The sequence below is a fragment of the Lepidochelys kempii genome, chromosome 4 (assembly GCF_965140265.1).
Source record: "Lepidochelys kempii isolate rLepKem1 chromosome 4, rLepKem1.hap2, whole genome shotgun sequence".
In the NCBI taxonomy this organism is placed as follows: domain Eukaryota; kingdom Metazoa; phylum Chordata; order Testudines; family Cheloniidae; genus Lepidochelys; species Lepidochelys kempii.
Window position 1 is genome coordinate 89,853,274 of NC_133259.1, and position 22,112 is coordinate 89,875,385.

Genomic DNA, 22,112 nt, shown 5'->3' on the forward strand with positions numbered 1-22,112 from the left:
CTCCAGTGTAGACATACCCCCAAGCTGTTGACTGTGGCTAAGCTACAGGGTTATGTTGGCAGGGTTAAGGTAGTCCAAGTCACAAAGCAGCAGCTCTTGGAGTCCTGTGATTACACGTGCATGCCATGTTTTTTTTAAAAAACTCTCTTCCCCTTCCTGTTGCACAGAAACGCTTCCAAATGTGAACCGTACAGAGGACTGAAAACATGGGCAAAAGCAGTATATCTTCTTACTATATGTTCCATGCTATGTATCCGATGAAGTGGGCTGTAGCTCACGAAAGCTCACGCTCTAATAAATGTGTCAGTCTCCAGGCTGCCCCAAGTCCTCCTGTTCTTGTTGCTGTCCCATTGGGGCCCATACACATTAATATGGGGGCGAGGGGGGGCTCCACACACACAGCACACAATAAAAAGCCATATAGGGCCCCCTTAAGCGGCTCAGGGCTCGAAGCAAAGTCACCGCGAGGGCTCCGCCCCCCAGCACACACCCGCCTCTGCTTCCTCCCGAGCGCCGCTCGCGGCCCCAGCCGCGGCCACCGCCAGCCAGACGAGCTGGAGACTGGACCACGACGCCGGAACCGGCGCAGCGCATCGCATCGCCCCACCCCTCCCGCCTTCAAGCAGCCAATCAGCGCCCTTCGCCGGTTTGGTGCGTCACATTCCTGCGGCAAGCCGCTCCTCCCCGGGCACGTGTGCTGTGTTGTGCCTGTCACAGCCGCCCCGACAGTACCTGTCCCGCCGCGGCTCTTCCGGGGCCTGGCTCGCTCCGCGGGGACTGGGCTGCCCTCCGCCGCGCGTGCGCGCGCGCGCCCCCCCTCGCCCCAGCATGTCCGGCTGCCCCGCCGCCGCCGCGCTCGCCGCCTGCCGCCAGGCCTGGGAGCAGGTGTTGGCCAAGGCCAAGCGGGCCGTGGTGTTCGTGGACGCGGCGTGCGCGGAGGGCCTGCACTGGGCGGGCGGCGGCGCGGGCAGGCTGCTGGACGCCGGCGCCCTCGCCGTCAAGGAGTTCTCCAGCTTCGAGGCGGGCGCGGCGGAGCAGCCCAAGGCGGTGTTCGTGGTGAGCAGCCTGCTGAAGGGCAGGGCGGTGGACATCATTCGCGACATCGTCAGCCTCAGCCGCTTCCAGTACTGCGTGGTGTTCACGGCCGTCAGCCACGCCGTGCACCTGCTGGCCCATGGGGCGCCCGGCGGCGCCGAGCCGGAGGGGGGCAGCCAGGCGGTCTTCGAGCAGTTCGAGGAGAAGCTCTGCCAGTGGATGGGCAACATGAACTACACCGCCGAGGTGCGGCATGCCCCCCTGCTCCTGGCGCCCATCTCGCCTCATCTCTTCGTGACCCCGGCCTTTGCCTCGCTCTTCCCCATGACGCCCCAGGACCTGGCTCGCATCAACTCCTCCAGGCCTGAGAAGAAAAAGTTTGGCAGCTTGAACGACCTGGACTTCTCCTCTCTGCCTCCTGAGCTGCAGCTTCAGATCAGAACCCTGGTGTCTGGCTTGAACTCCTTGTTTGAGTGCCTAAATGTGAGAGAGGAGTGCTTTGCAATTGGGACCCTGAGCAAGATTATTGCAGGGGATTTGGCGAACTACTCACAGGCCAAAAACAGGAGGAAGACCGCACAAAACCGAGCCTCTGTCATCTTCATAGACAGGACACTGGATCTGACAGGTAAGAAGCTTAATATCAATATTACAATTGTGAGCCATGCTTCATTTACATTATTATGGTGATCACTGGATTTCGAAGTGCCTGTGCAGATAGGCGCTCACATACAAATGTGGCTGTAGTGGCCCGTTGAGAGTGGTGGAAATAAGAGATGTGACTACAAAGGCATGGGCTAGTGTTTAAAGCAGGAGACTGATTCATAAGTTCTAGGTTCTGCCACTGACCCTGTGACCTAGAGAGAGTCTGTGTACATCTTTGTTGCTCACGGTTCTCAATCCTGGGAGAGGAGTGCAGAAGGGAGAGAGAAATGTGCGGTGAAGTTTATTTTATCAGGGTTTGTAAAGTACTTTCAAATGCCAACATAAGGGAAAACAGTTTTTTTTTTATAATGAGAGATGAACCTGAGTTGTATCTTATTTAACTTTTAGTTTTCAGGTTTTATATGTCAGTTGTCCTGATAGAAGCTATTTTAGCAAATACAGTAGCAAAACAAAACACTCAGCTTGGGGAGAGGACGAAATAATGAACCATACATGCTGTATGTTAGGCATGTCACTTAATGCACTCCTGGAAGGTGCTTAAATATTACAGTGATGAGGGCAGTATAAGAACCTGTATAGGAAAGAACAGAACAAGAATAAAATGCCCAGTGCTTGAAAAATTTACAAGACATTTTCGAGTGAGATGTTGGAAAAAATGATATTGATAGGCAGAAATGAAAGACTTGAGTAGGGGAGTCACCAGCAAGCTCTAGGGACAATGACCCGGGAGAATGCCAAACTTCCATCTTTTGTATCAGGATCTGCAGGTTGTGTGTCTGATAAGTTTGAATGCTTCCCACCAGTGATGGAAAGGGAAGGATGTTTCTCTTTTTCTCCCCCACTCCATTTTATCTCAAGGTTTTGGGATTGTTCTGGAGACGGACAGTGATACACTAGCCCTCACCCCTTGGGAGATGGAAAGGAAAATGAGGGTCGGGGGGAAGAAAGCTAGGAAAAGAGTAGGACCTATCCACCTCACAGCAGCCTGGCTGCTGGTGAGAATTTTCCTTCCCCATAAATAGCTTCAGTGGATCCCAGAACTTTCCCAAGAAGCAGCAGAGGATAAGCTGCCATATTGAATCTGATAAACATTCAGAATCATGTCTGTGACAGTAGCTGCTAGTACTAGTGGCTTTGGTGGAAGGTATATACAACCCACTCCCTTAACGGATATTTTTATGATAACATGTCTCTGAGGCGATGTTTCTTCCTATTTCCAGGCAGTTTGTGCTTGGTTTATGAGCTTAGGAGAACAAGTCCTAATTTGACTTCAATGGGACTCGTGTTCCTAAATCATTCAGGCACTTTTGAAAATCTGACCCTTAAATCCTAAGTATCATAACTATAAATGTTTAATTTTTTTAGTCCTGCTAAGATCTCTGGCGCAGTATGAGTTTCACAGATTAATTTTATGGGATCTTTAAAAAGGATTTTCTTTTATGTTTGACATTTACCTATTAATTTAATTGTCCTCTTACTCTTGTATTCTGAAGCGTACATAGAAGCACATAATTTACCTTCTATATGCTATTTATTATGTTGTAAACTTCTGAAGTCTACCCTTTTATTCATCGCTAAACTACATAACGCTGATCTTTCAAAGCTCTCCATTTATGGAGCTCTTTCTATGCTAGCAATAACTTTTCTTAGTCTTCTCTATACATCTTATTTCTGTTGTATCAAAACTTAATTCAGTATCCAAGGTGAGGGTACACCATAGATATACATTATGATATAATATTTTCAGTACAATTCTGTGTCCTTCTAAGTGTATCCTTGCTTGACTATGGTCAGTTTCATAGCTCTGTTCACAGTTGTGCTGAACAGCAAATGTGAAACTGACCTGAGTGATATTAATGTCATGCTGATGTTTGGGAAATCTGCAAGCAGTTCACTGGTTCACATTGAGTAGGTCATATGCTTAACCATGTGCTAAACTTAATATTCTTTAATAAAAGTTTAGATGAAACTATCAATTTCTGTAGGAGTCCTGTACTTTCTAGGGAAAGTTTCCTACTTGCTGTTGAATTTTTGAAGCTCTGATGGATAACTTAAAAGACAGCAGGCATCCAAATACTTCATCTATATTTTTAATGTCTCAAAGAGAACTGCATGAGAGCACACTCAGAAAGAAAAAAGGAGCAATTGCTTATTACCACATTTTGAAACTGGCTAAGAAGAGAAAAGAACAAAGTTATGCAAGAGCAGCCCCATACACTCTAACCATGGTTCCCATTGCAACTCAGCAATATCTAATAATCAAAGGCAGTATACATATTTAACAATATTGGCATGGTACTTGATGTGCATCCATTGGCAGGAGAAAATCAACTACGAATGCAAACAGCTATGTCTGTGCCAGTTTAGCACCCTGCCTACCAAGCATCAAGGAGATTTGAGGCAACAAGGTACCAAGAGTTGTTTTGTCACCACCTTTTCGATAAGCTTAAAAAAAAAAGAAAGATATTGTCAAAGTCAAGTGATTTGTCAATGCTTTCTTGAGAGAGAGAGAGAGAGATTAGGGCTGCTCTTCTTTTTTTTTAATATTTTTTATAAAGTACATATGTGGCTGCTGCTCCAGAAACAAACTCCGCCAATGACGATTCTTCACTGTTTTTCCACGAGCCAGGTACAGCGTAGGTCACGGTCAGAAGTTGTCGAACAAAGTTCTCCTACCACCTCCAGTACTTCAGATAGCAGCAGTGGCTGACACAAAAGCAGAAGAATTGGCATTTGTCCCCTAAATACATTTCCTTATCTCCACAGAAGCAGACATGTCTGCCTCCATCTGAACAAAATCTGCAAAATAAGAATTCTCACAGTAGCAAGAACTTAAGATCAGCCACTGAACACAAGCAGGTTGATTAAACTATCCCAGCACCCAAAACAAATCTGATGATCAGATCTCAGAAATCTGTGCAAAGTTGAAGCCTTGAATCAAGTCGTGCTGTTGTAATTTACTGACCACTGATCTTGCATTAATCAAAATGAACCAAAGGCCACTCAAAAGAATTCTTCAGGTGTGGGGCATCTCTTGCATCTCATGTGAGAGAAGGACAGGACCGCTATTTTGGATTGTTGAATATTTTCTGGTGTGAGCTGTCTTAACTCGTCTGTGGGGACTAACTGATTAGCAGAGGATTGGTGGTGCATTAAACCAGGTCTTGGTAACAAGCAAGGTCAGGTATCTTGCCCAAAGTATCATCCAAAATCCTATTTACTCATAGTCAACTTTGAACAAGCTGAGGAAGGTGATATCACAGTTGTCTGAAGGATAGTTGCCCTGCTAATTATGCTGATGGGGATTGGAGAGGGTGAGAGGGGCATGGTGGTTAGAATCAAGAGGAGAGTCTCAAAGCCAAGTAACATGCAGTGATGGCAACCTAAAGTGGCTTTCAGAGTTCCTTCTCCTTCCACCCCTTCACAACTCTTCCCCTTGTCTACTAGCAGTTAAGACAGGAAAAACATATTTATTAATATTATGTGGTTATGAATGATTTTTTGTTCCAAATTAGTTACTATTTTATTTTGAGCTTGCATCCTGGTCTCTTCTGTAATACATTTGAGGCCTGCTCCTCACTTGTATGTTTGAATTGAGAACACAGTGCTCATGCCTGAGGCATGTTTGTCATGGAGGTCACAGAAGTCACTGATTCTGTGACTTCTGCAGTGGCCCACGCAGTTGGCCCAGGAGCTACCTGAGCAGCTTGGGCAGCCCATGGGCGAGTCGCACCAGCTGTTGTTGGGGCAGTCTCAGGACCCCTCGCCCTCCAGCAGCAGGAGTTTGGGCATTGGGGGGCTCAGGGCTGGGGATTGGAGTGTGGGGTGGTGCTTACCTGTGCGGGGGCTCCCCGGAAGGGCAACAGAAACTCTCCTCCTTCAGCTCCTAGCTCCACGTGCTGCTTCCGCCTGCAGGCACCACCCCCGAAGCTCCCATTGGCCATGGTTCCCAGCCAATTGGTGCTGCAGAACTGGGGCTTGGGGTGGAGCAGAGGCAGCACATGGAGCTAGGAGCTGGAGGTTGCCACTTTCCAGGAGCCGGGTAGAGAACCTGCCCCAGCCCCACCAACCTCCCCCTCCCCCTCAAGCACCCCGGCCTCTCCCCTCTCAGCACCCATGGCGCACCCCAGGGCTGCGACTCCCCCATCTCCGAATACTCATGATGCCCCCTGAAGCAGCGTCCCCCCAAGTACCCATGCCCCCCACCCCCGAGTACTTGTGTGTGGGTGTGGGGAGGGGGTGGCCCAGGCCATCCAGCACCCGTGGTGCCCCCGGGTCCCCCCTCCGGAGGTACCCCTCCCCCAACTTGTAGTCAGGAGTATACAGGCAGCCCTTGGACTTACGACACAATTGGTTCCTGAACATTTTGTCATAAGTCGAAACGTTGTCACTTGGAACTGCAAGACACTCCATTGCAGGACCGAGTGTTGTAAAGTCAACACCAATGGTCGTAAGTTGAATCGGTGTCAATTCAGAAACGTCATAAGTGCTGTTCGTCTTAAGTCGAACCTTGGAAAGTCGAGGACTGCCTGTATAGTAAAAGTCATGGACAGGTCACAGGGAGTGAATGTTTGTTTACTGCCTGTGACCTGTCCATGACTTTTTAGTCACTGGTATTTTTAGTAAATGTAGCATTACTCAAAGAGAGAGGAGGTAGAACCAAGAAAATAGGGTCTGGTTATAAGCAGAAAAGAAAGCTAATGTATAGTCTGACATGAGATTCCCGCCATAATGATGCCACTTTTCTGCAAGGTAAGTTTGCTCCATTTTTTCATGGCTTGCCCTACGCTGGGAATGGTTACCATCTTCCTTATGCAACAAATCATCACCTTTTAAAAACACACATTTGTCCAGCAAAGTCTTTCCATAACAAACACAAATTATTGGGGCTCAATGCAAAGGTACCGGGGTGAAATTTAATGGCTTGTGGTGTACAGTCGGTCAGAATAGCTGATTTAATGATCCCTTCTGTCCTTAAAATCTATGATTACCCATGCAAGATGAACTATGCATTTTGTTTCAAAATAGTGTTCTTAACAGCTGTAGTCTCTTTTATATAAAAAGCCAGCAACTCTCCTTGTTTGTTTATATGGCATTGTGAGCTAGCAGTGTAGATCAAATATACAGTATGTTGGATGATGGGAAAGGTTTGAGCTATTATTTAAGTTTGCTTCCAAGCATGGGAATTGTCAAATCCCTGAGCTAAACTATCTGGGTGCTGCTTTCTTTTAAGCATCAAAAGAACATTCAAATTATTCCATCATATTTTGATGATCTCTCTGAAACTGCTATAGCACTTTGTAACTAACTGCTGAAGAATTCGCGAATGCCTCCATAAAGCTCTAAATATAGCAGCTTGCTTAATTAATAAGTGCCAGATTCCTCACAAACTATATCTGAACACAGCCCACATCTTGTCAGACAGTACTGTGTTTGATCCTGTCTGAAATATTTTCAGCTGCTGTCAATCCCTACAGTAGAAGTCTAAAACTACTACTAACTGTAATAATTTAACTGTGAGGTAGTTGCCATTCAAAGAGAAGCCATCTGTCAGAATAAGGGGATGATTACAATATTGAGTTACAAATCATAATTTGTATCACATGTCTAAGGAGATATGGTCCTTGCCCTTTCTATATGAAATTGTACATTTTCCCTCCAAATATGTACTAATATGTAGATGGTACTAAATTGAGAGATGCTACTAATACCAGAAAGAACACAAATAATCTGAAGGGAGGGGAAAAAAGAAAATTAGGAACCTGGCCAGGGAATAATAAAATGAGATTATTTCTGGACAAATGCAAGCTAATATAACTGGTCAGAAATAACCCAAGAAAAGACATTCAGAGCCACATTATGCCAGAAAGAGACAGGTCCACATTAGGAGTTATGCAAAGCCACACTCCTGGAGGAGGCATGTGGCCTGTATAAGAGGAGAAGTTTTAGTTTATCACTGTTCATTTAGGTAAGAAAAGTGTGGTGAGTGTTTTGGGGTTTTTTGTTTGTTTTTGTTTCTTAAATAGCCACTGGAAGTCTTCTTGTCCACTTTTTTCCTTAGATAAGGAATTTAGATTCTTGTTTGAAAAAAATCTCAAGCATCTCTAAAATCATAAAAGTCCATTTAAATCCTACTTTTTAAAATAAGTTCTTCAAAAAAGTATTGTTCTTTCTAATTTAACATTGGATATACCCCCAGATTCTTATAGCAAAGTAACTTTAAAAATGTGTGTGCTATCTTTTAAAACAAGACTAACAATCTCCTCTCCCCAGTAATCTAATGGGTTTTTGTTCTCAATACTCTGGTTTTTTTCCACGTTTGTATCTGATTCCTTATTTCCTTATCTTTTCCCAGGGGCAGTTGGTCATCATGGTGACAGTCTAGCAGAGAAGATATTCTCTGTGCTTCCCCGTCTTCCTGGCCACACAAACGATGTGATGGTTAATATGGTGGAACTCACTGCACTGCAGACTAAAGATGAAACTTGCAATATTGTAGCACCTGGCTGCTTGGCACAACCAAAGTAAAACTGCTTTTTTTCTTTTCTTTTTAAATTACAGACTTTTTTGTGTGGTACAGGAGAAGAGAACAATAACCTTATGCCCAGAAAAAAGGAAGATTATGGTTTTAGTGCTATTGAAATAAATTCTGAAATAATAATCCATACATACACATGTACAGCAGTGGGTGAGATAAGCTCCTGATAGAGGCAGGATTTCAGTTCTTCAGGTTAAGTTTATTTTTTAAACCTAAAACATTCCAAAATAAATCAGAACAGATAAGCCGGGTCCTGTGGCCTGCCCTTCCTAAAGCCTCTATTTCACAAGACTTCTGTCCCGCATAGTGAGTATCTCTAGCCAGGTGTTCCAGCTAGCTGGGGTGGAGAGCCTGCTTCCAGATTCTGTCTCCTACAGGAACCTTCCTGCTCCTGTAGGTCTCTCCCTAACTGAGCTGCTTGCTGGCCTTCTACCTGAGGACATGGTGACTTGCAGCCTATCACCATATCCCTGGCTTCAAACACCTCACTGGCAGAGGGAGCTAATTAGGCACAGGTGGGGCTAAGATCACCTTTCTTTAAAGGCCATCCCACTCTGTGATAACACATAAAAATAACAATGATATTTAAAAGAAATAACTTTGCTTTGCCTGTGTTTAATTCAGAACTAATATTTTATTTTTGTGTATACAGTGCACCTAACTTGAAATTTCAATTTTTAGATGTAGTTGTGTGTCTGTGAATTGCTGTGTTACGACAGCTTCCGTTACAGTGTGAAAACAGAACATAAAATATCTATCTAATCGTTCAAAAAAATAAAAATAAAAGCTCATTAACTGTTTTTATCTTACAGAGTTATACCAGTCTTGCTCAGCATAGTGCTCTGAAAGTTCTAGGGTAGGGAACCAGTATGTTAGGTTATTTCCTTTTCCACCACATCCCCAGCTCATATTGGAACATGATTTTCTGGGAGAGGCTATCAAGTGTGTTTTGTTCCTTCTGGGCTGACAACTTTTGGCTCCTGCCTCCCCCCGCCCCCGAGATTTTGCAGAAAATTTCTCGATCTCCTACGCTTCATCCTATAACCTTTATTTCATAGGGGTCCTCTGTGCCCATTACCCTCTCCCCACTCCCACCCCAGACTAGCTAGGTGCTGCTGGGTCCAGCTTCTGAAGCAATGTACAGCTGTATATTTCTTCAGTCTGTTCTTCTGGGCATGGGGGGGGGATACATGTGCTCAGCTAGGTGAACTTTACCTTTACTGCTCTGATGACTGGGTTAGCAAAAATAAACCATTTGTTGAATCTTCACCAACCGTTTTCCAAGGTGCTAATTGGTCTTTTGAGCCTCGCTTTAAGAATGTGGCCTCCTCAGACTCTAGGGGCTTGTCTACACTGGCACTTTACAGCGCTGCAACTTTCTCGCTCGGGGGTGTGAAAAAACACCCCCCTGAGCGCAACAAGTTTCAGCGCTGTAAAGTGCCAGTGTAGACAGTGCACTAGCGCTGGGAGCCACCCCCCTTGTGGAGATGGGTTTCTTTAGAGCTCTGGGAGAGCTCTCTCCCAGCACTCTGCCAGGACTACACAAGCCACGTTAAAGAGCTGCCACGGCAGTGCTTTAACGTTGCCAGTGTAGACAAGCCCTAGGAAACAGCTCCACTCTGCTGAGTTATTGTAAAGCAGATTCTAGAGTGGCTGTTAGCACCTTTCACACTGTCTTTGTTCTTTGGCTTGCTGGACGTGCTTGTGTTATTTGTACAGCCATGTTTATATCTCCACATCACTCACAACTGGAGAAGTACTATATGGCCTGAAAAAGTTCACATCCCCAAATCAGATTGCTGTTCTGGATCATTCAGGCCCAATTTATTTAATCATTTCTATAAACTATGAAATGTTTGAAAACAGTTTTCAATTACTGTTGGCATTTCCATTATGCTGAAAGTAGCAGAATCTGTGACATTATCAGAATGGAAGTCTAACTATTGTAAACCAGTTTCCATTCTTCTTCAACACAAGTCTGTTTTAACTGTCACATTACAAACATTGACCAGTGTGAAATGCCTAAATTCATTTGCAATACTGAAATTGATTTATAATCCCTACAATGAGCTTCCATACTGATAGTGCTGTGAGTGATCTCATGCTTCATCAAAATGGCTGTTGCCAGTGGTAGCAAGCTCAAAAATGCTAGTTGTAATTAAAAACTTTGGCATATAGATATAAAGTACAGTTTATGCATGGCAAGAAGTGTTTCTCTGCTTGTAAATTTTCCAGTTACTGTATGGAGTGAAGGTAGCAGGACCTCTGTCAGGGAAAGGACTAGTAATTTAATGTGGCACAGCGGCTCTTTATACAATGGCTTTGGAACGGTTGTGCCAAATGCAATGGCATTTCACAAATGCTGACTTCTATATTCAGAATATTTTCAAATACTTAAAAATATTTTTTTCCCCTGAGTTAATATTAATATTTATTGTGGTGGGGAGGAGGAGAAATGTCAGCTCTATCCACACAGCTTGCTGTCTTTAACGTTTTAAAGGAATGTTTCTCTAACAGAAACATCTGGGCTCAGTTACGGGGTTAGCAAACAGAATTAATGAATAATTTATGGCTGGTGTGGTGAAATAAAGCAGGGTTCTTTTCTTAAACCTAAGGAAATAATGGGCTTCTTTAAAGATTTAAATGAAAATTTAAATGCCATATGCTGCTTAAGTTGTTATACTTTGAAGGTGATCTCTTGATGAGGAAAAAAGTTCAAGAATTGCTTTTCTAGAATTTTCAATTTTAATAGTGTTAGCAGTACAAAAAAAAGTTGGAGGAACAAATGTTGCATTACTGTAATTACGGACACATTGCTGTTCCAGCATGAATGGCTGCTAATCAAGAAATATTTGAAAAGAGCCCAAGAGTCTGTTATGATTTAAAGAATGAAACCGTTTATGGAATGAGAACTAAAGACATCCATGTTGGATCAGTACTGTGTGCTTCTCCATATTTATTAAGCAGAAAAACCTTGCTCTTCCAAACAAAGAATGTATAATATGAGCGAAATAATGGTATGATGGAAACAGTTGTAGACACTTCTAAAAATGAATGGCTGATATTGATGGCACCTTGGTCTTGGCATTTAGATGAGTTGTAGACTTTCGGAGTCGAGTTTGTATTCAAATCATTTCAGTTACTTTTCTCATTAAAGACAATGGCAGTTCTTTGGGGGGCGCTTTATGCCCGCTTTGGATGAATATCTGGGATTCTGTTGACTTGTGAACCATTTGGCCACTTGATGGCAGAATTTGGCTATTTATCTCAATGAAAAAAAGGTGTCAGTCTGTCTGTGGCCCCCCATTACCGTAGTATCTGATCACCTCACAGTTTTACCTTTATTCATTCTCACATCATCATGAGCTGTATTCTGAGGCACAGAGATGCTCAGTGATTTGTTCAAGGTCACACGGAGTATGGGGGAAAGCAGGGACTTGCACCCAGGTCTCACAAGTCCTAGGCTAATGTCCTAATCACTGGATCATGATAAATAAGAACAAAGAATACTGACTAACATGGTGCTGAAATGTGGTAAATTTAAATGGTACCTTTTATTATTCAACCATATCTTATATCATGTGTTTTCAGTATCAAATTAGACAAATTGTAATCATGTTGGTCAGACATATATAAGTGACTTCCTGAATATAGCTTGTTTTTCTTATCCCTCCAAAACACTTGGGAGCTTGTAAATATCTCCTGTGTATACATTTTGGACCAGCTTTGTGGTAATATACAACTCAGTAAAGGGCCAGACATGTATGCAGAAGATAAACAGTTTTTATAAAACATGAAACGGGCCATTAGCTACTTACTGTAAACATTTTGTCCATGAAAATGCAAAACCATACTCTAATACATTTCACATTTGGGTTGCTGTGCCTACAGTAATTCAATTGGCAATAGTAGCTAAGGTGTCTAGACATTTTTGACAAAGCAATTAGAGTTATTAAATCATCTGGGTTTGCATTGGTAAAAATAACAAGCTGAAAATGTGGTTATCTTGTTCATTGGATTGTGATTCGGTAAACCTTGAAGTGCAGACCAGATGTTTAAAATACAATACACGACAAAACTTTCTATTATTTTCCCCCATATAAAACATTGGCAGTGGAAACTTAATCATCCATTGAGAAACTTTTGGTAGACTTTTTTTTTTTTTAGTCAGTGCCTCATACTGAAAGAATACGCTGAAGCTGAAAGCATGTCTCTTCCTCAGTCCTAAAAACAGTAATGCACCTGTTTAACTTTAGGCACATACTATCTTTGAATGGAGTGTGGGTGCACACATGCATGTTCATTTGGTCTTAAACAGTTAGCATTTTTGTTTGGGTATGTACTCTGATCTTACTGTAATTGTAAATCTTCACATTTCAGAAAATACTTGACTTGTTACAATTTAAACTAGGAAGAAAAAAAATCCTAAAAAAATCCAGCTCTTCCATTATATTTACATCCTTGCAGCTGATGTGGTTATAAGAGTTATGCAGAATACATATGGAACTCCCCATAACCTCAGAGGCAGTTTGAGTGCAGATCTGGGGCAGAATGTGGCTCCAAAATATCTTAGAGGCTTATGGTCAGTATTGGTGGTGGTGGTGGTTTTTAAGTGTCTTGTTAAAAGCTTTGACCACAATAAGGATGATAGTCCTTGTCAATAGGATTCTGGTCTGGGCGTGAGGTGACCTGGGTACTACTTCCCAGTTGTGTCATCAACTTGTTAAGTGACCTTGGGCAAGTCACTTCATCTCTTTGTGCCTGTTTCCCCTCACTGTCTGTCTTGTCTGTTTGGATGGTAAGCTCTCTGGGACAGGGACTGTCTATGTGGTTGTCCAGTGCATAGCAAAAAGGGTGCCTGTTCTCAATTGGGGTTTAATAAATAATAGTACTAATGAACATAATTAACAGTAAGTTATTGAAACTCTCTTTGCCTATGTTTATTTTTTCCACTTCCTTTTAACATTGCATCACCTACAAAACCTGCAAATCTTAGTTGTGTGCTGTTTTTAATGCATTAGACTTCTTATTGTTGCTGGAAGGATGAAAGACTATGTTAGAGCTACAGTGATACTTAGATGTAAGCATCCAACAATCATACAGATGTAAGCAGAGTCAGGATGAGCTCCATCCTGACATCTGGTGGTGAGGTGTGGCAAGTTGTGTAAAAGAACTTCAGGGGCTGATCTCATTTGCATAGGCACGCCCACTCCTCCTAGAATGAGGCCATAGCTGCCCAAATGGTCACTTTAGGTGCTGTGGGATCCCCAGTGTCTCTGTTATTGGGGCAGGAAGAATAAATTGTTATTACCCTGATTATGGGAATCAAGGACAGTGGAACTGTACGTGGCCTTTTGTTATGATGGAGGGACTCACCATCAACTAAGTAGCAGTCGCTGGGCAAGGGACATGGGTTCCAAAACTGTGAATTGAGAGAGGCTGGGGACAGGTATTAATACTTGGTGGCATGGGCCCCCTGGTGAGGGCCTTACATGCTAATTGCACTTCCTTCTCTCTCCACTGTGGAATATCAGAGCTAATTTTGATTCCATTAGGAGTCTAGTTACAGGCTGCTGAGCTGAATTCACTTTGGGCTAATGGTACACCAGCACTGAGGCTCCCCTACTACAAGCTGAAATCACAAAAGAGTTAAACTTACTCAGAGCTGAAATCACTGAGTGTTGTGTTAAGTAGTGAGGGAGCCTGAAGATATACGGTGGAGCAGTTTGCGGGATGGCGAGCGGAGCGGCTGGTGGAGCAGAGCAGTTTGTTGGATGCCTAGAGTAGCTCATGGGGCAGCTGGCAGAGCGGAGCCCCATGGAGAGGTGGGGCCATCAGCTTTGGACTATGTAAGGTGCCCCTTAACACACCCACCCCCCCAATCTCCACCCAGATTGGGAGGTAAAACTCTGCAGATAAACTTTTGAACTCTGGGGCTGCCCTGACCAGGGACAGAGACTTTTGGGACTTTGGGTGATTTTGGGTTGCTGGACTCAAGAACCAAAGGGAAAGGACACACCCCAGTTTGCTTGGGGTGGATTTTTTGCTCATGGGTTGTGTTATGAATCCTGTTGAATGTGTTTCCCCAACATAATGCCACATTGTTTCTCTCTGGTATTAAAAGGCTTTTTGCTACACTCAGACTATGTGCTTGCGAGAGGGGAAGTATTGCCTCTTGAAGGCGCCCAGCGGGGGTGGTATATATTTGTCCCAGGTCACTGGGTGGGGGCTCGAGCCGGTTTTGCATTGTGTTATTGGAATGGAACCCCTAGATACTGAACCCGGCCCTTGTTGCTGCCAACTCTGACAGTACACATAATGCAAATTAATGAAGATAGGCTTAATTGTTCTTGCATGGTGAAGAAAAAGAGCAACCAGCACAACCATTAAAAGGAAAAAAAAAATTTCTACCTGTATTGGAAAAATGAAATGGGGGTGGAGGGAAAGCTTATTTCCAGTGGCAGGGCATTGATTCAGATATTGTACATACATGCTTTGTCCTTTTGACATATGTTCTTGAACACAGTTTAAAAAATATGAAGCACTGTTTCTCTTTAATGCTGAATAAATATGACACACTGAACTATAATAGTCATATTGAATAATTCTTTTTGTATTTTTCTTTTTTGGCATGTGAGAGAGAACTTTGGTTTTTAGAAGGTAAATCAGAACGGTTGCGTTTTTGAATGAAAATTTGTGTTTCATAATTAGAATAACTAAATTACATCATTAGCAAGCTGATGATATCTTGTTTCCTTCGATGATAGTATAATAAAATCCAGATTGTGCTTAATTGAATAGTATTGTTGAAGGACTGGGGGAAAATATCCCAGGATGATGGAGGGTGAGGCTCCTTTAAATGTAAAATATATGTGTATGTGTATTCTTGTATCTCTCTCTGTATTGAGCTTTTCCTCTTTTATCCATTGTGCAGACTTGCACTTCATCAGTTCAGTGCTGCTTGGATTTTCTTCCTTTGTCCCATGCGTTGGCATGTTGAGATTCGTCTTGTGACTCTTTTTCAGCCCACCTGATGATCACTTTAGATAAGCTATTACCAGCAGGACAGTGGGGTGGGAGGAGGTATTTTTTCAGATTCTCTGTGTATAAATAAAGTCTGCTGCAGTTTCCACGGCATGCATCCGATGAAGTGAGCTGTAGCTCACGAAAGCTCATGCTTAAATAAATTGGTTAGTCTCTAAGGTGCCACAAGTACTCCTTTTCTTTTTGCGAATACAGACTAACACGGCTGTTACTCTGAAACCTCTTTTTCAGTTGTGTGACAGTTCCCCCTGCTGTAAGGTTTGAGGTACTGCACTCATGTTTGGAAACCAGCGTCCTGCCTCAACTTTAAGGTTTTTCTTGAGTTCAGGACTATCCTGATTCCAGACATGATAATGGGCTTTTTAGCCTCCCTGCCTATACTAGCTGAAAAACAGTTCTGGTGAGTGCATGTGGGTGTTTATTGAAGGATTGATAGAAAGCAGAAAATTCCCTTAGCTCTTTCTTCCTAGCAGTAGCAGAAATTGCAGCAGATCCAATACTTAAAATCAAAGGTGCTTGCCCTTTCAGATCTATGTTCCTGCAACTCCTTGCTCCCTCCTGCCTGCAGGAGGATGACTCTGTGGACCATTTGGGGTTCTTTTCCAGAGACCGGACTTGGTTTTTTAGGATTTCTCTGTCAACTTCTCCTGCCTCTCCAATTATCAGAAGTCAGATGCCTTCCACGAGGAATTATCTGGTCACTCTGAGGAAAGGGTGGTCCCTCGTTCCCCCGCATTTGATAAAATGCATGTCATGGAATTGCCTTTCTGACTTAAAATAAAGAAAAATTATGTCCCTGCTAAAAGCCTGTTTATTGTTCCATCCTCAAAGAAATGGTAAGCTTTTAAAGACTCTTCTTACTGTGTGTGGACTGTAGCAGCATTTCTTCTAGAGCTGTGGAAAAGATCTGTTCATCCATCTTTAACCAGACTCAACCTTGTTTATTACTAGTAAACCTGACTTGAAAATTCTGTTTCGTTTGTCAGTTCTTTAGGGTTCTTCCCTTAGATATTTTATATTTTCAGTCGTTACTCAGGTGTGGCAACGCTTTCCTTTACCGCTTCATAATTTTTAGGGAACAGGAGGGGTTCATATCCTTACAAAATTCCTCTAAGCAGCCAACATGGGCACTAGTGTTTGTGTAATGTTACTATCTGTGTAATTTTGGCTAATATTGTAAGGTACTCTTCAAAGACTAGTTTCCACTTTACTTTGTATGCTGCCTTCAGGTTGACATGAAAATTCCAAAATGCAGTTGTATATATCAGCCTTATTACACACTGTGGAATTGTTCCTTGGCTCTTCTGCTAGGTACCAGAATAGCCTGTGTATGAGTGGAAGTGTGATTCAGAAGCCAATACAGTAGAATAAACCTGCTTTCTCTCAAAAGAGAAAAAGATGATATAATAAACTAATGGGAAGAACACACAAAAGCTTCTTATTTTGAGGAGGGAGCAATATTTGGGAAGGAAAACAAGGGTCTTCCTCATGGTTGGCAACTCATTTTGTTGCAGTTTTTTGAAGTATGGTTAAGAGTCTGTCAAGGTGGTTTTTTTTTTTTTTTTTTTGTTTGTTTACAAACCAAAGCTTCCGTGTCTGCTGTTGCAAATTATACAGGCTAAAACCTAAGTTCAAGGCATGAAACATTTATCTGGCACTTAGCGGTTTGAAAACTAAGTCTACTAGCCAGGCAGCAAAATACTGTAATGCCACAACTCCTACATTTAAAAAGAATTATTTAATTCCAAAGCATTGGCAATCCCTTTCTGTTTAATACATAGGTTACTACATCTCTCACGTTTTTGTTAGGTCTTCTTTCTCTCCGTAGCGTCACACCTTTTTTCTTTTTATGTTCCTGTAATATATCAAAGTGATGTTTTCAGTGTGCCTCATTTTTTTTCTTTTTCCTTCCATTCTTTTATCATCTTTACTCCCCATATTTTTTCTTCTGCCTCTTCCTTTGTATTTTCTGTCCCTCCACTGTTCTCCCTGAAAGCATTCATTTCTCCCTGCTTCCCATTTCTAATTTGTAAGACCCTTGTAAGGGGCAGGTACTTGTATGCTGTGAAGCGCTTAGCACACTAGCGGGTACTATAAAATACTTAATAATTGGTCTCTCTCTTTTTCTGCCTTCTCTGTACCTCATATCCTTTTTACTAGGCACCTAATTTAATCCTCTGTTTTATAAAATGAGGGGTCCCTCTGTCCAGTGACAAGTCAGGTCATTTCCCCATTCCCACCCTCTAGGAGTGGGCTGCATTGTGGGCTTCCTACTGGGAAGCTGCCCCTTGACATTTCTCAGGGATGCCATCTTTTGTAGCCTCTGGCTAGTAGGTTTTTGTTCAGTTTGAAACCCCCATCCCCTCTGGCTGCCGGAAGGGAGAAGGAACGTTTTCCCTCTCTTTCACCACATTCGCACCCCAGTTCGGTGAGAATGATGATGGCTGTGGACCTTTCTTTAACTGTCCTTCAGTCTCTGATGGGTTCTAATTCCCAGTCAGTAGCTCCACTGCCTGCTCTACTGGTGGTGCTGGTTGCCTTCCTAAGATATACCAGGGTGCCTGAGCTCTGGTCTACACTTGGGGGGTCAGGGGGATCGGTCTAAGTTATGCAACTTCAGCTACGTGAATAATGTAGCTGAAGTTGACGTACTTAGATTGACTCACCATGGTGTCTTCACCACGGTGAGTCGACTTCTGCCGCTCCCCCCGTCAACTCCACCTGTGCCTCTTGTGGAGCTGGAGTACAGGAGCCGTCGGGAGAGCACTCGGGGGTCGATTTATCGCGTCTAGTCTAGACGCGATAAATCGACCCCCGATAAATTGATCCCCGCTGGATTGATCGCTGCCCGCCGATCCAGTGGGTAGTGTAGACATACCCATTGACATGATTTTTGTCAATTTCATAGCTGCTCTGCCAGATCCCAGTAACAGCAGTGAAAATTAACAAAGTGGGTCAGTTTTCACTTGCTTGCAAAGCTCTGAGCAGCAGCAGAAATACAAGACCTGTCTGTCTTCAGATTTTGGAAGACAGCTTTGCATTGGTTTGTACTCAGTTCATGTTTGGAAGGTTTTAATTGGCTCCATGAAGAACAGAATTTTAGTCTCATAGACTTTAAGGCCAGATGAGACCATCAAGATAATCTAGTCTGACTTTCAGCACATGGCAGGCTGCAGAACATTACCCACTCACTCCTGTAATAGGCTGGGTTACTGAAGTCCTGAAATCTTGTTTTAAAGATTTACTTCACTATTTGCTCTAGTTCAAATCAGCAAATGACCCCTGCTCCACTCTGCGAGGAAGGCGAACCTTCCTCCCCCCCCCGCGACATCTGCCAATTTGACCTGGGGGAAAATGCCTTCTTCACCCCAAACAGGATGATCAGTTAGACTCTGAGCAAAAGGAGAGACTCATCAGCCAGACACCCAGGAAAGAATTCTGTGTAGTAGCTCAGATCCCTCCACATCCAGTGTTCCATCTCTGGATGATATTTGCTAATCTCTTCATTTTTTTTTTTTTAACATAGATTCTGGAGAAGTTTGATACTCAACCAGGAAAGATTCCAATTCACTGTGGGAAAGTGGATATTTCAGGCCTTACTTAAGTTGTTCCCCTAATGTATTTATTTAAAAAAAATAAGTGTTAAGCCATTTTTAATTATTAGAAACAGCAATAGAATATAAAATGTTGGTAGTTCAACTTTTAGTCCAAGCTGTAGATTTACCATTGAGAAGAAGGAAATGAAACTTGACAGTGAAACTTGTAGGTCATATTACTGACAAGGGGCCATGTCCTGGCTTCAAAAACTTCTTACAGAGGCTAGAAAATTCAAAAATGCTGATTAAAAGGAGCTATGCTTTAGTCATAGCAAGGAGATAGTGGATATGAGGCGAAGTAGCAACATCCCTCAGTTGTCTTTTTTGTGTGAAAGCCATTGCCTTTTCTTGTCTGTCTGTACATGCATGCAAGCACATATGCATGGGGGTGGCACAGGAGACAATTGCTCAAATAGGAAATATCTCCTCCAACATAGATTGCCAGTGTTGAAGACTTGCATAAACCCAAATAAAATCCAAATATCTTGGTGTAGGTCAAAATTCTGTGTTTTAGTCAACCTGTGGTAGGCACTATACATCTGGTCCTTTGTGATAGGAACTCCGGAATAGTGGATGATCTTGAGCAAGGTAGGAACGGTTACCTCTGTCTTGTTGGAAGATCACTCTGAGTATGGAAACAGAATCTGAAGTTAGTGCTTTAGGCTTTATTAAGTTTGGATGGGTACAATCAGCCAGATTAGGCTTGCATGAGGTCAAAAATAAGACCATGGTTTGCTTTGCAGTCCTAGTTTGTACTGAGGTAATGACATATACAACTTTGAAGTAGGAAAGAAAATAAATATCGCATGTTCTATGCCCAGAGGACCAGGTCCTCAACTGGTGTAAATCAGCGTAGCTCCATTGAAGTCAGTGGGGAGCTACACTGATACTTAACAAATTTAAAATAGTAGACCTTGCTAATGTGGAACCTGCCTTAGATTAATGCATCTATTTATTTAATTTTGGGGGCTCTAAGTCTCTATTACTAGAATAGTTGGATTTGCAGAAAAAGTGTTGTAACAGATCGGTATCATCAAAATTCATATAAAGTTTGTGGCTGCTGTGTCATTTAGTTAAAGGATCATTTCGCCTTCTGTGATGAAAAAACATCCCCTTGCATTTACACACACAGCAGCTTCACAGCCTACAGTGGAATGAATTCCTAGCTGGGAGGTTGCTTCGGTAACTGTATTTAAGGCCAGAGAACTAGAGAGAGGTCAGAGGATCATGTACCAAAAGGTGGCCTTGCAAATAGAAAACATTCAGAGGCAAGGGGATTCCTGGCATTCCATGTATCAGAATTTCCATTTCTTGTTTTATACAAATAGAAGGAAATACAATTTTAGTGTTTGATGAACATTTTCAGTCATATTATCCACGTCTCCTGCAAAAAGTGATCCAAAATATTATTTTTACATGTATCAAGGACATGTATTGAATAACTAGCTAGTGTATCTGTAAAAATGGACTTGGCACTCTGAATATAATCCCTGAATGTAGATTCAGTTGTCAGCACCTCATTATTAACTGTTCTTTCATTGGAATTGTTTTTATTAAAATAGCCTTCTGTGACAAGAACAGAGGTTATTTTAAATCATTATTATGTTACATGTAGAATTCCCAAGTAATACATATGTTGTAAGGATCAAAATTTATTTTTAGCATAATTCATTTGCTTTGTCCAAAAATCCCTGACAAGTGATTCTTTAATATGCACTTTGTGAAGAGTTACTTGGCAAGAGTTTTAATATGTCTTGTATTGTGCAAAATATCTGACTTGTTAGCTTTCGGTTAACTAGATTCCTACAATTATAACTCAGTCTGGTGTTCTCTATAAAATTCTCTCGCAGCTTGTATGAGTAAAATGTTTACAGAATAATTTAACTGGGATAAGAGGCAACTAGTTGAAACTTGGACAGGTCTGCAGCAATGCTTATGAGTAAAGGGTTTTGCTGACGTGCTCATGCATACTGTTTTTTAGGGAGTTTGGCCATAACTAGAGAAACAGGTGTGGCATTTTGGGGTTATGCTGGCATAATCTCTCAGTATTAAGGCCCATATTGTATTGTTATAGTGGGTAAGAGTGGCTATTATGTTCTGCTTATCTAGAAAATGTGCCCATTTCTCTTGCATGTGGACTTCACCATGCTCAGTCACATTGGGACTAGATTGCTTAATGTCTGTCAAATTGTAGCCTCCAGCCCAACTGTTGTAGAAAAAAGCTGCTCACTTGCTCCTCAGAGTAGGAGGAAGGGGAATCTGTTATGACTACTGTCACAGTATACGCTCATTGCCAATATGACATCGGAAAAAAAATCCGGTATGGGCAGGATATTCCATAATCATCCAGTGGGGGGTTTCTTGCATTCCCTCCTGAAGTATCTGGTACAGTCCACTGTTGAGAACAGAGAACTGGACTATTGATTTGGTGTGGCAATTTTTGTGTTTTTTGTTAACTCATTTAAAGGTGAACTGCAGTACTTAAACAATGATGATGATTTGTGCCCTTGGCTTTTTCTGCTCCATAGTGAATAAAGTAGGCTGTCCCAATTTCAGGGTATCCCCTCTCTGTGGTCCATTCCAGGAGAGGAGTTGCCTCTCAGGTCTCCAGCCGTTGCCTGTCTCTGGGCAGGGACCCTTGTCCTACTCCCTTCTGACTGGGGGCTTTAAGGCTGCACACAACAAGGCTTCCGGCCTTACACCGTGATATCCCCAGCAACCCAGTGACTGCCTAATGCCCAGTGCCTGTCCTTTGCTTTCCCTCCAAGGACTACGAACCGAGTGTATTGCCAGCAGTTACAAGTTACCACACAGCTCTTTTTGAGCAAGCACTACAAAGAAAACATAGTAAAAACAATGAACAGTTTTAAAACTATGCAGAACATACCAAGGGTCACCCATCAATTTTATGGGGCCTAGTAGGTCATAGTCAGTCTAACCCTTCCTCAACGGTTGGGGCCTCCCTTGGACAGAAAGTCCTATCCATTTGCTGGATCAGAAAGAAGGCCCTGAATCAGTTTAAACCCAATCTTTAAAAAATAAAAAAAAAATAAAAACCCCTTGCTTTATTGTTGGTCTCTGGAAAACCAAGTTTGAACCAATATATACAAGCATCTCCACAGGGTGGTACCTCTCGGGCGGTGTTTTACAATCTAAGTGATTCACCTTAACCCCCCATTAGTGTTTTTGATTTCTGGAGGAGCTGTGATAACCCTCCCTCCTGGAGTTGCATA

General features: G+C 42.7%; 1 protein-coding gene across 4 annotated transcripts in view; it reads left to right on the forward strand.

Annotated features, from left to right (window-relative positions):
- Window positions 1–678: 678 nt before the first annotated feature.
- SCFD2 (sec1 family domain containing 2) overlaps window positions 679–22,112 on the forward strand; it is a 312,542-nt gene continuing 291,108 nt past the window's right edge. For 3 of the 4 annotated variants that reach the window (XM_073342057.1, XM_073342056.1, XM_073342055.1), the window contains exons 1-2: window positions 679–1,663; window positions 8,057–8,225. In XM_073342057.1, coding sequence (XP_073198158.1) covers window positions 829–1,663; window positions 8,057–8,225 — 1,004 coding nt within the window. In that variant the 5' untranslated portion in view covers window positions 679–828. The remainder of the gene's footprint in view (window positions 1,664–8,056; window positions 8,226–22,112) is intronic. The other variant, XM_073342054.1, reaches the window with a different exon arrangement.